The sequence below is a fragment of the Panicum hallii genome, chromosome 4 (assembly GCF_002211085.1).
Source record: "Panicum hallii strain FIL2 chromosome 4, PHallii_v3.1, whole genome shotgun sequence".
Taxonomy (NCBI): Eukaryota; Viridiplantae; Streptophyta; class Magnoliopsida; order Poales; family Poaceae; genus Panicum; species Panicum hallii.
Genome location: NC_038045.1, coordinates 52,376,717 through 52,390,880, shown reverse-complemented (window position 1 = coordinate 52,390,880; position 14,164 = coordinate 52,376,717). Strand labels below are relative to the sequence as shown.

Below are 14,164 nucleotides of genomic sequence, written 5' to 3'. Positions count from 1 at the left end.
GCTAGAGCTAACAGTTCATTCTACGCAGACAGGTCATTAGATACTAGAGCCGGTCGATGGTGCTCAAGGAATACATGGAACCAGCCAGCAATGGTTCAATAGCGCAGCTCCTCCTTCCCTCTTCAGAGACTCGCCGTTGGAGAGACTCAAGGATTGGCAAGATTGTGGTGGTCTGGATTGTATCATTAGACGACCAAATCTTTGAAAGACCACAAATGTGTCCTTCCAGACATCTCCCATTCTCATACGCTCTATTGTCGTGGTTTCCTCTCTCCAGCCTACATCGTGTAAGTTTGCGACGGTTGGTTTGATTCGGCTTCATTTGTATACCAAAGAAATGTGGACCACCACCCCTTGGTTTGGTGATGTTCAAGTATGCAGACAACTCAACTATTACTGCATATAAATTGCTGGACCCCTTGGTTGTTGCAAGCATCCTGTTAGGCCACCCTCGTGAATGAGCGAATTGAACATAGATTAGTTGGTTAATTAGTTTCTCTACGGTGGAACATAGACAGTTGGATTCGAGCCCTCCACTTAGCACATGTACTTGTATTTTTCTGGATTATTAATTTTAGGATTAAGCTATTTTTTAGTGGCAGACGATGTGCCGTCAATTTCAAGATCCGATGCCCTGTGTTTTTTTTAAAAAAAACTCACCCTCATTTTAAAAAATCATTATGCCCTAAGTTTCTTACCGCATGGTCCCTTATTTCACTTGGCAGATGGCAGAAGCTAGATCAAATCACGTGGGTGGAGTAATATGAATGATTTTTGTTTTTCATTATTACTCACTTTTTTCATTGTTGTTTATCTTGTGTTTCTGAATGATTTTAATGGTTGTATAAATCACTTTTCATATTTGTTATACTGATGACGTGTCAAGATTTTACTGGACTAAAAAAATTGATATTGATAATTAATTGTGAAATCACCGAGGTAGCATGCAGCTCCCTTACATTTGGCATTTGCATTGCCAACGCCCAAAGCCGACGATGAACAAATCAGTAGCATCCTAGAGAGGGCATCCCAGCAGAACTACGAAAAATGCCAATTCAAAAGGACTGAAAGGGGTGCTTTGTGGATTGTATTAACAAGCATCTGCTAGCTGTACTAGTCAGGTAGCTCAGGGGCGGACACAATGTAGGTGTATGGGTGTACAGATGCACACCTAATAATTTTAAAATATTTCAGTGTGTATAGTTAAATCAGAAACAAAATAAATAGCCTTATAAGGATTTAATTGTGGCCTTTTGTGTTGGGTGGTTTCTTGGTGCTTTGCCCAAGAAGAAAGGAACGACAAGCACAACAAACGATGACTTCCTATAGATGAAATATCATAGTGAAGTCAATCAAAAGAGAAGGACAAGAACAATTACTTGCACATTGTAACATTTCAAGATTGTGCATAGATGAAACAGAAGTACGATGCGACTATGGGCACATTTGGTCTGGATGGGGTTGGACTGGCCCGTACTGTACAGACAAGTCAATTTAGCTAGACTAATAAGGCGTAACATCTTATTTGATAGACTGAACAATATAGACTATATATAGACGATGCACTTACCTTGCAGATAGATATGGTAGCTTTATCACCACCTTTTCATACAGATTCTCCAATCTAAGTTCTTGCGAATTGGCTAAAAATCAATACCATATGATAATACCAAGAAGCACCCATGAAACACCGAACTTAAACCATTGTGGACACAATTGCTCATGCCTTTAATTTAAATAGTGAAACCTATTCTATTTAAGTGAAGATGATGCGTTGCTAATTGCTCTGGATTAGAAAAATAGGAAAAATTATATATTCGGATTCGGTGACACACTTTCGGTGTTTCGATCACCTGCTAGTAATTTAGCATCGCGCTTCTCCGTGACTTGATGGCTAATAACCAAAGGCAAGGATTTAGACTGGTTTGAGCGAATGCGCTACGTCCGTATGGGTGGTGTTCTTCGTGTCCTCACGTTCGGATGTTGAGTGCTTGCTTCGTCAGCCTCTAAAAGCCTTATGAGAGAGAAGGTCCAGCTCTGCCTTGTATGCTTAGTGGGCTGGGCTACAATGCATGAGAGAAGGGCTGCCTCGCCCCTCGGGGTCAACACCCCGCGAAGGAGGTCGGCTATCCTACACGTGTCCTGTCCGGGACCCTCGGTCGAATGTGCCTTGCCGCTTCCCAAAGCCAAGTCCTGTCCGCCCGATCCGCGGCGCCGCCTGACTTATCCTTGATCTCGTTCGCCTCCCCTATGGCAGGGAATGGCTTGGCGCCGTCGTACTTGCGGCACGCCCCTCCGGATGCGTCGGGGGTGGGCCTCTCGTCTGGTCGGCAGGGCCGGCTTCCCTCGCGATGGTCAAGATGTCGGGCGCCCTGTTTCCGTTGCTGCCGGTCCAAGGTGGGGCCGCTGGCTCGGCGTGCCTGCCTCGCCCTACGCCTAACGACTAAGGTATTGTCCCGTCGAACAGGCCAGGGGGGGGAGGGGGTGGGGGATAGGCGTGAGCGCCGGTTGAGGCGTCATGATAGCTCGGCTGACCGGGGGTGCCCCCGCTGGTCCTCCGGTCCGTAGGCGGCACCCCTACCTCAGTTGTCGGGCGGGGGGTGCGCATGCACATCTTGTCGAATCCCGCGCGGTTAATGCTCGTTTGTGCCTTCCCTAAGGGATCTCGCGGTCGGGCGCTTCCGGGGGTCGGCACCGTCTCCCCATCGCCGCGTGGCTATATATGTCACCGGTCGGAAAGACACCACGTGTCCCGATTTCTGCTGCTGCCGTGCCGTTGCGCCTTCTCCCATTGACGAGCCAGCGCTAACTTTGCTTCTATCCTGGTGGGTCGGGCCGCCTGACAACGGCTGGATAATCCTTGTTAAGGTCCTTAGAGCCTTGATTTTGGTACCCATGGTATTTAGCCCCCGTCACACACACCTTCAGTGGAGGTTCGTCGCCACCTTAGCATAGTGTGCTGATTGGTGCTTCTAAAAACCTTTACTCCGTAAGATAATTTCTCAAATGTTATTTAAATAATATATATATAATTCTTAGAAGATAATATAGAAATCATATAAATCTTGTTATTTTTTATAGGTGTTTCTAGTTAAAAGATTTTTTTACAAAAATGATATTTTCATGTCTACATAATATAATAAGATAGTGTATATATAATGAGCATGGTTATATGGAAGCACTAGTAAATTTTAATACTTTTGTTAGGATAACTACAACGGTATTTATTATTAAATATCTACATAAGCATATTGACAAACGAATTCTGCTAAAGTTTGGGAGTGTCTGAGTGAGCATGATAGCATTGAGATAAACATATGATAGATAATTAAAAAAATATATAAACATCATGTACACCCAATTATAAAACCCTACGTCCGCCACTGCCGCAGCTGCTTCATCTCCCAGTGTCTCCTATCCTCTCTTACTTCTTACACAACTCCCTTTGTTTGTTTCATTCTATCTATCGGTACTCATCAATCTTTGCACATCATATTTACCATGTAAAAGGAGGAGACGTCACAGTACAGTGTGGAACTTTGGATGAATCAAACAATAAAAGAGCTAGTCACTTGCTTAGGTAAACATATATTTCCATAGAGCAGTATTTATATATGTGTACCCTCGTCTCATAAATCAAGTTTGGTGAACTATTGATTTTTCGAATCCATTTCATGATATGCATTTTTTTTTAAAAAAGAATCATGATCAGACGCCTCAATTTATTTGTCATCCAAATGCGCTCGTGGATTCATAGGAGTCGGGACTCACAAATTGAGTTCTCAATGCAAGGGCTACACATAAGAAATCAAACAATTCTTATTATTGCCCATTTCCTAGCAGGGCGCACTTACATATACAGACTATATGTTCATCTCAAACAACCGTTGTCGACGGTGGCCGGCAGTTTTAACCGAAACAAACTATATATAAATTAAACAAGCATGTACGCGTTGATGAGTCTAACGGATCAAAACATCGGCATTGGCAAAAAGAACTTACTCCTAGTTAGCATTATTAATTTTCCTCAGTTTTCCTGATCAATGGCAATAATGCGGGCCCGGGATATGTGTTTTGCGATACTGCGCTGCAGCTCGTCCTTGCTGACGCTGATGACGCGCTCCAAGATGGTCTTCCTTACCAGCAGGAACGTCGGCAGCGCCTCCACCCGGGTGTTCCGAGCAAATGTCTGCAGCGCAGCTCGATCATGGTTAGTTCATGATCAATTCATCATCATCACCATGTAGTTCATGGTTAGCCAAGTTCTTCAGTTGTTCATCACCACCACTACTCATATATCATCAGGCCAGGCCGGCCAATGCAAGCATCCATCCAGATATCCGTACCTTGAACTGCTCGACGTCGAGCGTGTAGAAGTCGGCTTTATCCTTGAACTCGGAGGCGACCTTCTCCAGCGCCGGCCTCATGAACTTGCACGGCTCCGACCACGGCGCCGTGAACTCCAGCACCACCTTCAGTTATTTCATTTTTTTGATTATTCATTCACTCATCATCATCATGTCAAGAGAGAAACAAATTAAAAAGATGGAATTAATCAAGAGAATGAATATATAAATACCAGTTTGGAGTTTGGCTCCTTGGCCTTCCTCAAAACGTCCTTCAACTCTTCGTTGCTTTGGATGGCCGGCACGGTGGTCGCCATCTGCTGCTTATTGCCCTCACCACGGCCCTGATGACTGGCAGCAGTGTTGGGTAGTGTTACCTCCCTGGTCGCAATTTCCTGCTTGGGCGGAGATCTCTGCTGGGAACACAAGGAAAGTCCTATATATAGATGCTGTTCAGCGCTTTGAATGAATACACACACAAAAATAGGGACTGAAAGGAGAATGATGATGGAGTCAAAAAGATCAACAAGAAGAACAAATGAGAGATTATTACCCATGTTGCACCCTTGCGCCGCTTCGGCTTCTTCGGTAGCTGATGCTTCTCGGTGTGAGCTCGATCGTGCGTACATGTATGCTGCGTGTGGAAGGAGAATGGAGCTGATGATGATGAGAGGCAGAGCGAGGCGATGGCTCCATGATCTATATATAGATGCATCGATCATACCGGAACTGCTACTGCTAGCTAGCTCATGGCTAGCTGTTGAGTGCGTGTCGACTTCGATCGGCTCGTGTTTGATGAGATCAACACGCACGGTGGTTGCGACGGGGAAGAAAAAGGGATGGATGTTCGATCGTCTATCGCCAGCTTCGTTCTGCTTTAGTTTTGCGGTGGCGGCGACGCAAAACGTGTGAACGAATCGATTCGATCTTCCCCGGCTACACGCACACGGTTTCTTTGAGTGAGTGAGGCGTCTACTCCTCATAATGCAAACTAACCAATCCTTATTAGTGAGGTTAATTCTTTTCATTTTCTATTCCTCTCAGTGGGCGCAAGAAGGACTTTTCGAATAAGCCTACGCGTGTGTTCGTTTTCTAGAATCTAAAGTTTAGAGGTATCGAGAATCTTATCATTTAGAAATATTAAATAAAATCTAATTACAAAACTAATTGCAGAACCCCAGGGCTAATTCGCGAGACGAATCTAATGAGGTATATTAGTCCATGATTAGCGGATGATTACTGTAGCATCACTGTGGCAAATTATGGATTAATTAGGCTCATTAAATTTATCTCGCGAATTAGCACCCATCTGTGCAAAAAGTTTTATAAACGGATTTTATTTAATACTTCTAAATAGCAAGATTCTCTTTGATGTGACGGGTCTAAGCTTTAGAGTGAAGGAAACGAACACACCCTACGTGTATCATTCTCATGTTTCAACAAACACCATTGGCGCTTCAAAATATATTGAGTTTACAAATTAAGAAACGTCGTACTATTTCTGAACACAAAGGTAGCATGCATTTCTAGCTAGCTAGCAACTGAGCTGCTCCATTTTTTTCCATTTCATTCAAGTAACTGCTTGACACTAATACGTTATCATGATTCGTGAGAACACAACTCATTTCGCTTGGCATTCACGGTCGGAATCCCATCTGTGGATACGCGTGCAAATTCAGAAATTTTATGCGACCCAAGAGTCAGAGGGAATATTCGGCGATATGATGGGCATCTTGAACAAAGCAGACGGCTAGTAGCTTTACCATGGGTGGTGTCATGCACCTTTAATTTACTGATGATTCCGTCTCCACACACACCTTTATTCTAGAAAAAGAGAGAGAAATATGATCCCCGTTCCATCTACGCTAGCTACCGTTTGTCAACAAAGAGCTTTATTTGTCCCCATCAATTAAAAAACTTAAAGCTCTGTTGTTGGCCGACACAATACAGGAGGTTGCATCTTGCTTGCCTGCTGGTGATGATCTGAAGTTTACTTTGAGCTCTATTGGCTGATCAATCCATCTTAGGATGAGAAAGAAGTTCCTATATATGATCCTGTCACTCAGCACAGCACCGGTACACAACGTGCCATTCGCTTCTCCCTGGGCCGGAATGGAGAATGGGCCACAATAGGCGGCCTCCCATGCAATGAAATTCGCGTTTGGATAGTGACATGCAAGCAAGCTAACTGGACGGATTACCAGAATACATGAACCTTCGGTGTGCACGGGAAAGCTCAGCGCTTGCACGTATTTTTCTTTTCTTAATTATCAGGCATGAGCAAGAGTGCCTATAGAGCTTGCAAACTGTGGTAAATATTCAGATAATTACGAGAATACATGAATTTACCGTGTAGTAATACCATAATTTTTCTTTTACCACAATGGGATCAATCTGTTTGGAGGGGAAAGTAACTATGCGTACCAGCAGTTCCGATAATCTGAATGACTCGAGAATCAAGATGATAATTATGTACTTTGCATTCTTGCACTCCTCTTATGCAGCTCTCCTGTGTATTCGAGAAAAAAAGAAGCTTGTTAATAACATAAGGACCAGAACTTCATAAGTTTTATTTTGTCCACTAATCCAGAGTTGACATGGACACCAATATTATTATCTCGTGAACACTAAAAAAATAGGGTTAGTTGCTCCTCTGATCATCTACTCCATTAGCGAAAACCAGAATAGCCCAAGGATCTAAAAGATTCAATTAAAACCAAATAATTAATACACTAAAATTACTTTGATTTACTAGAAACTAATTCTATGCTATTTAACTAATATATGAGTAGTCCAGTGATTTACAAGGTTATTATGGCACTGCATTCACATATTCAGCATCACACTGTTTCACGGGTCACATGTCCAACAGGGGCCTTATTGATACTATTCAGTGAATGGTAAAGCCTAGAGCGGCTCAGACATAGTGAGACACATTTTCCTGCATTTTTAGTTCATGAAAGTCAGGACTGAACTACAGTGGAAATTTTGGAAAATGTGGACTGGGAAATGGAAACATTCACGGTTCAATAATAGCTCCATGTGGGCAACAGCACCTTGCTGGTGGTAGTAGATGCCTCTATGAGGTCAAGTAGAGAATTAATCCAGGCACAAAGTTGCTTTGTCAGCATTGACATGGGAACTGAAGACTGAACCCAATACAAATAAACAAAAGGCAAAATACTGAATCAAATTTGGGACAGTATATTAACAAACCAATTAAGATAAACATGTATGCCGATGTGGGAGTCTGTCCACCAGGAGTTTAATAGCTCCCTGCTCCCTAACCTCTATGCTGATACCTGAAGGAGACCAACAAAACCCATATCTATGACAGTGCACAGTTGACTAATTATTGCCAGCATACAACTCAGGGTCAGGGTGCAAGCACATACTGTGGTGACCAGAATGATGAGGGTTGTTTTTAGTGCTCTTGATATACTGATTGAAAACTGAGAAGCCCACAAGCACATAATGTGGTGACCAGAATGATGAGTAAAATTACGAGAATATGTACGATTAAATTATGAGAGTGTAGGCTCATAAATTAGTAAATGGTATGATGTAGTTTACAATAGTGAAGAGTACCTGAAGACCATGGAATCTCACCAAAAAATTACGTGTGGTCATCTGCACAATATGTTCAGGACAAAAACATGTACCAGAATTGTCTACTTTGCATTTAAGTTACAATATCATTCATAAAATTGGTCTATCCAAAATAAAAGAAACAAAGCTATACAACCTGGTCCCCGGTGCCGTGGTCAAATCTGAATGATCAATATGGATACAGCAACAACTACCAGCAAGCTCAATAAATCGAGTTCAATCTGCTAGAATGGCGACCTTCCATTAGCACGCAACAAGAAAAATTGGGGATTCCCATCAAAAAAGAAAAAGGAAAAATTGGGCATTTGTCACAAATTTTGGAGACGAATCGATGCAAACTAAGAAGATCCATGCCCATCCTGCCACCAGCACCCCGCGGAGGTCGTAGTCCACGCCGGCGGGCAGGAGGTCTGGTCGACATGGAAGCAAGCCCTCCCGTGCGCAGACTCGTCGGGGTCTCGCCATGGCTTTCCCCCGGATCTGACGCCATCACCGGCCGGCCGCTCCTGGCGAGGTTGCCGGAAGGTGCGGCCGTCACGAAGAGGGAAGATGCCGCCGCCACCATCGAAGCCATGCCGGAGGGTTGAGGGAGTTGCCAGAACGATGCCATCTTCGTTCGGTGGATTGGGGTATCGCGCTTCCGGCACGGCGAACGGCGGCGGCGTTTCCCTGTGCGTGCGTGCGTGCGTGGGATGGGAAACGGGAAAAATTTTAGGAACGCCTAATTAATGTTGTGCGGGCCACTCGGGCTCGGAGCCGAGCCGAGCTGTGCAACTGGAGAGCTATGCAGGAGGGTAGGCGGACCATGCGGGCTCGGACTGCTAGATCACCGTCAGTACATTGTTGCACCAGTATGGTACGTACAGTACACATGGATCGTAGTGATCATCACGACAGGACACAAACATGGAAAGCTAGGGACATAGAACATAGCCACGGACACGCAAAGCGAGCTAACTAAAGCAGCGCGTAATGTAAATAAGGTCTTCTTTTTTTTCTTTTTTGAGCTAATAAAGCTACAGTAGTACACATATAGTATAAGTTTATAACCTACGAAGAATCTTTCCTTTTCCTTTAACTTTTTTGCTTTGATTATATTTGATAGCTAGTACGCGTGTGTAGCACTCTACTGATCAGTATGCCAACTTAATGAAATGTTTCTTCAGGTGTGTTTTAGCTGAGTGATACATGCATGGTGTGAGAGTGAGCCATCAGAGAGGCTTAGAGCTAGATCATCGATCATGGCTGGTATCTTGGGCGCTTTGCATTGGTGGGACGAGTGGCAGCTGCGCGTCCTGGTCCTCGGCAGCCTTGGCGTCCAGTGGTTCCTCCTCTTCGCCGCCCCGATGCGCAAGTACACCATCCCGCGCTGGTTCAGAACCTTCATCTGGCTGGCCTACATCGGCAGCGACGCCCTGGCCATCTACGCGCTCGCCACCCTCTTCAACCGCCACGCCAGCAGCAGCACCAGCAGCTGCGCCAATGGCGGCTGGTCGAGGGCCCTGGAGGTGCTGTGGGCTCCCGTCCTCCTCATCCACCTCGGCGGGCAGGAGGAGATCACCGCCTACAACATCGAGGACAACGAGCTGTGGACGCGCCACACCGTGACGCTCGTGTCGCAGGTCGCCGTCGCCGTCTACGCCTTCTGCAAGTCGTGGCCCAGCTCCGGCGACCGCAGGCTGCTGGCGTCGGCGATCCTGCTCTTCGTCGTCGGGATCCTGAGCTTCAGCGAGAAGCCGTGGGCGCTCAGGAGAGCCAGCATCAACAGGCTGGCGGCCGTGTCGTCCAGGGTGCTCGGAAGAGGACGAAGAAGAAAGGTCACCAGGTGCCAGCTGATCTTGAACGAGCTGGAGGAGCTGGTGAAACGATGCTGGAGGAGGACGCCGAGCAGCAGCAAGCAAGATCAGGTGCTGTCGGATGGAGACAAGGTCCACATGATCCTCTCGGACATGTCTCTCTTAGCTGCTTCCTCCCATCTCACGAATCGCAGTCGCAAAGCCGATTCGATGAGGTACATCGAGGTTGAAGGCGACGCCGACGAGGCAGCTGCTGCTCCGACGGGCCTCGAGGTGTCGGCTTGTGCTCCGGGAGATGGAGATGCCGTCCACAAGGAGGACCAGGTGCTGCGGCCTCTGAGCCCGAGGGCGGAGATGGGGCCGGAGCTCAAGCGCTGGCTGCGGCGTGCCTTCGGGCTCATCTACACCAGGGTCAATGTGGCCACCACCCCGACGTACCTGGCCTACCACATGCTGCTGGTGCCGTCCCTGCACGTCGCCGCCATCACGCTCTTCGCCACCAGCGACAAGCACGGGTACGACCGCCGGGACGTCAGGGTCACCTACACCATCCTCGTCGTCACCGCCGCGCTCGACGTCCTCGCCGAGACCATCCGCCAGCTGCTGTACAAGCTCATGTCGGCGGCCGGCGTCCCGGCGCTGTGCGAGACGCTGCCCCAGTACAACGTCCTGACCTCGGCTCGCCGGAGGACACAGCCAGCCACAGGCTGGCTGCTCAAGTGCGCGGCGCGCCTGGGCTGGGAAGAGCACCTGCTGCTGGTGTGCAGGCGCGACGAGAGCCACCTGTACGGCAGTGTCGCGGGGTTTGTCAGGACGGGCCTGGTGGGTGCCAGTGCCACCACCGCCTCCGGCAAAGTTCAAGTTAAAGGCCTCGACCTCGGCAGCTACCGGAGCTTCACCGCCGGCAACTGGGCTCTGAGCGTGGAGCTGCAGGAGCGGTGCGGCCCCATGGTTCGTAGCACCCTGCGCGAGTCCTTCGACGAGAGCGTCCTCATATGGCACATCGCCACCGACCTGTGCTTCCGCCGCAACCCTCCGCCGGCCGCCGCCGACGCCGCCGGGAAGCTCGAGGAGTGCACGCGCGCCATATCCAACTACATGGCCCACCTGCTCAACTTCCGGCCGGATATGCTGATGACCGGCAGCCGGCGGCACCTGCTCACCGAAGCTTTGGAAGACCTCGAGTCCATCCTCCTCCGCCCGGACCTCGACGACACGGCCCTGCTGGAGGCCATCCAGAAGGCCGGCGAGTCGAAGCAGCACAAGTATCTTCTCATCCAAGACGCGTGCAAGCTCTCCGACGAGCTGATGGAGGTGCGGCCGGAGGAGACGCGCTGGGAGCTCATGTACCGCGCGTGGCTGGGCATGCTCTGCTACTCCGCCAGCATGTGCAGGGGGTACCTGCACGCCAAGAGCCTGGGCGAGGGCGGCGAGTTCCTCTCCTTCGTCTGGCTCGTCCTCTCGCTCAAGGGGGCGCCGGCCAAGACATTGGCGGACAAGCTTCAGATGCCGGAGCCGGACGCTCAGGAATCCGCAGCTGGAGAGGAGACAGCGACCGCGACCACGATGCCGTCGACCGATGACCTGGAATCGCTGGTCGACAAACCGGGAAAAAATCGCTGATCCATGCTTTTATTACCTGCTGCCTGCCTTGCGTGTTTGGGAGGACTCCACTCCACCGAAACAAGCTCCACTCCATCAGCTCCACTTTTAGCAGCTCCACTCCATCTTTTCTACGAAAATTTGGAGATGTGTACGTGTTTGGGAGATTGTGGTGCTCCAGCTCCAGAAATACGAGAACTTGGTAGAAATAGTCTATTTTGCACATGGTGGTTGGATGAAGGGTTGGTTTGTTTTTTTCCGCTGCTACAATATGATACAGTACCCGTGCACTGTACATTCCGAAAAAACTAGCCCAATAATATTCCAATGTCATTGTTCAACCAAATAATGTTAAAGATCGCAATAATTATGGTACAAAATTAATATTTTCATTACAAACTAATTCCAAGCGATAGAGAGTGATGTGGCCAACTCATCACGAAAGGCATCCATAGTTGGGGCATTGATCGCGGAAGTTGAACCATCGCGCGCCACTTGTGGAACGGCATATTTATTATATCTTTCCGGTATTGTAGCAATAAAATTAGGACCATGATCAAATCGAGCAAAGTCTTCATCTTCACCTCCATGCTCACGAATGAAATTGTGAAGGATCATGGTAGCCACAACAATCATTTTTTTGCTTGTACATGGGATATGGTGGAATCTTCCAAAGAATTGGCCACTTCATTTTCAATAATCCAAAAGATCGCTCAATCACATTGCGGAAAAAATCTTCATCAACTCTGAGTGCATTGTACAGCACACTTGTATCATGCATAGCTCCAGGGTTTCCCACGGAAACATAAGTGAAACGCATGTCAAAGTCACATACTGCTAGAACATTTTGAGTGGCTATACCCATTTTTCCAATATATCTCACTTGCTCCTCAGGTGAAAGTGCAACACGGATATGAGTGCCATCAAGTGCGCCAATACAATCTTTGAAGTGTGGATATGCACGTCTGTCATCTCTTATTCTTTTATGAACTTTGGAGAAGTTAGAATTTTTTGTCTAATAAAGTCTCTTGCCATAGCCATTAAAGCATTTAGAACCTCAACAAATTTCCTACTAATAGTTTCTCCTGAATGCTTGAATCTATTTTGAGTTTTCCTATTAGACTCATTTCCAGCACATGTGTATAGGAAAATAGCAAGCATCTCATATGTGCTCATGTGCATAGAAGATTGCAGCCCATACCTTTCCACCAACATAGTATGGAGATCCAGAAATATTTCATTGCTCATACGAAGTTGTCTGTGGCATTCTCCAGGAGTATTCATTGTCTCTAGCAGCCATCCTGTACCACTAACACGAGATGTCCTTGGTGGGTTTTTAGCAAGGTAGAGATCAACATATATTTGAGCAATTTCTGCACCGCCCAAAACAAGATTCCAAAAGACCTCACTCTCATCAGTAGAGTCATCACTATCACTCTCACTTTCCTTCAGATGACAGGCCATGTGATAATAAAATAAAATAAGTAACACATATGATAACACATAAATGTAATGATCACACAATAATAGTTGAAATGACAATAGTTTGGTATAGACCACAATGATCAAATGACAAGACATTAATAAAATGACAATAGTTCAAATAAAGAAAAAGAAAATGTGGCAAGAACACAATTCCTCAATTGCTATACTTGGCATTGTACTTCCTGCGAAGCCAATTAAATCTAATCTCATTTGTAGGTAAGGTCATGAACATTTCTCTTTGGTCCTTCTTCACAAATAACTCTGTAGCAATATAGTGCTCATCTGTATCGTAGCCTGCCCCACATTCCAACACTAGGTCCATGACTTGTTGGACAGTGACTTCACCTAATTTTTTAGATGTAAAAGAAGAGGCCGACTCAGTAATCTTAGTTACTTGCTCTTGAATAACTAGTGTTGTGCCTATTCTTAGTTTCTTTGCTGGTTGGTTTCTTTTGTTTGCCAACAGAATGGTAGGAGAAGGAGAAACCTCTTAGGGATAATCTGATTCATCCCCGACAGCAGCATCATGGTCACAATCATCAGGGAACTCATGCAAATTACCATTATCAACATCAGCCGACACCTCTTGAGATGGCGGAATGATGGGATTAGAGCTCATAGGATTCCAATGATCTGATTGATCATTAATTATATCACCAAATATCGGTTTTGCAATGGTTTTTTTCCTAAACTTCCCACAACCTGGAATTTCCTGAAAGAAGACAATTGGTGTTACTAAAAATAATTGAACGAATTTTCTGAAAAAAACATAAATAACATAGTCTCAAGAACTCACCGCTTTTGCCTTCTTCCACCACTCATCGTCCATATCAATAACACCTCTTGCTCTATCCTATCCTAGCCCTGTTTGCTTCCTCATTAATTTCTTCCAAGCCAAAAAATCGGGCTTTAACTTATCCCATTTGTTCTTCGTTTGCCGCTTGGACAAACGAATTCCTGTGAGGTTGAAAAAAACCTCTATGACCTCATCATAACCTACTGAGTTCAAATGGGTGTTCGGCCTATTCCCTTTGTTAACTTGTCTGGCAAACAACGAACATATAAGCGCCATATTTGCATCAGTCCAATCAATTGAACCACCCTGATCAATATGACAGTAACCACTTTATAGCATCTGCGCTAATATATCTCTACTCATGTTGCCTGCTCACTATACAGTTCAAACAACAATTTCACGAGAGGAAGGAAAATTTTTACCGTATCTTGCACCTTCTTCTTGCCTTTGCGCTGTGCCATCTCTTGGGCGATCGCCTGGCTGCCAAGGCCATCCACATCTTCGCCGGCCTGGCTGCCAAGATCGGGCAT

The 14,164-nt window shown here is 46.4% G+C and overlaps 2 protein-coding genes and 1 pseudogene across 3 annotated transcripts; 1 reads left to right on the top strand and 2 right to left on the bottom strand.

Annotated features, from left to right (window-relative positions):
• Positions 1 to 3,304: 3,304 nt before the first annotated feature.
• LOC112888609 (thioredoxin H5-like) lies at positions 3,305 to 5,244 on the bottom strand. 2 transcript variants are annotated; one of them, XM_025954863.1, is made up of 5 exons: positions 5,071 to 5,244; positions 4,900 to 4,980; positions 4,580 to 4,782; positions 4,347 to 4,472; positions 3,305 to 4,189 (listed from the first exon to the last, which is right to left on the bottom strand). In XM_025954863.1, the coding sequence occupies exons 2-5, from the start codon at positions 4,973 to 4,975 to the stop codon at positions 4,028 to 4,030; spliced, it is 567 nt and encodes a 188-aa protein (XP_025810648.1). In that variant the 5' UTR covers positions 4,976 to 4,980; positions 5,071 to 5,244; the 3' UTR covers positions 3,305 to 4,027. The 2 variants fall into 2 exon arrangements, with proteins under 2 accessions (XP_025810648.1, XP_025810647.1); XM_025954862.1 differs by lacking the exon at positions 5,071 to 5,244 and having other exon boundaries at positions 4,580 to 4,759; positions 4,900 to 5,064.
• Positions 5,245 to 9,193: 3,949 nt separating this feature from the next.
• LOC112890258 lies at positions 9,194 to 11,717 on the top strand. The gene has a single exon (XM_025957165.1). The coding sequence runs from the start codon at positions 9,197 to 9,199 to the stop codon at positions 11,372 to 11,374; it is 2,178 nt and encodes a 725-aa protein (XP_025812950.1). The 5' UTR covers positions 9,194 to 9,196; the 3' UTR covers positions 11,375 to 11,717.
• A 1,275-nt stretch (positions 11,718 to 12,992) lies between these two features.
• Positions 12,993 to 14,164, bottom strand: LOC112890660 (annotated as a pseudogene).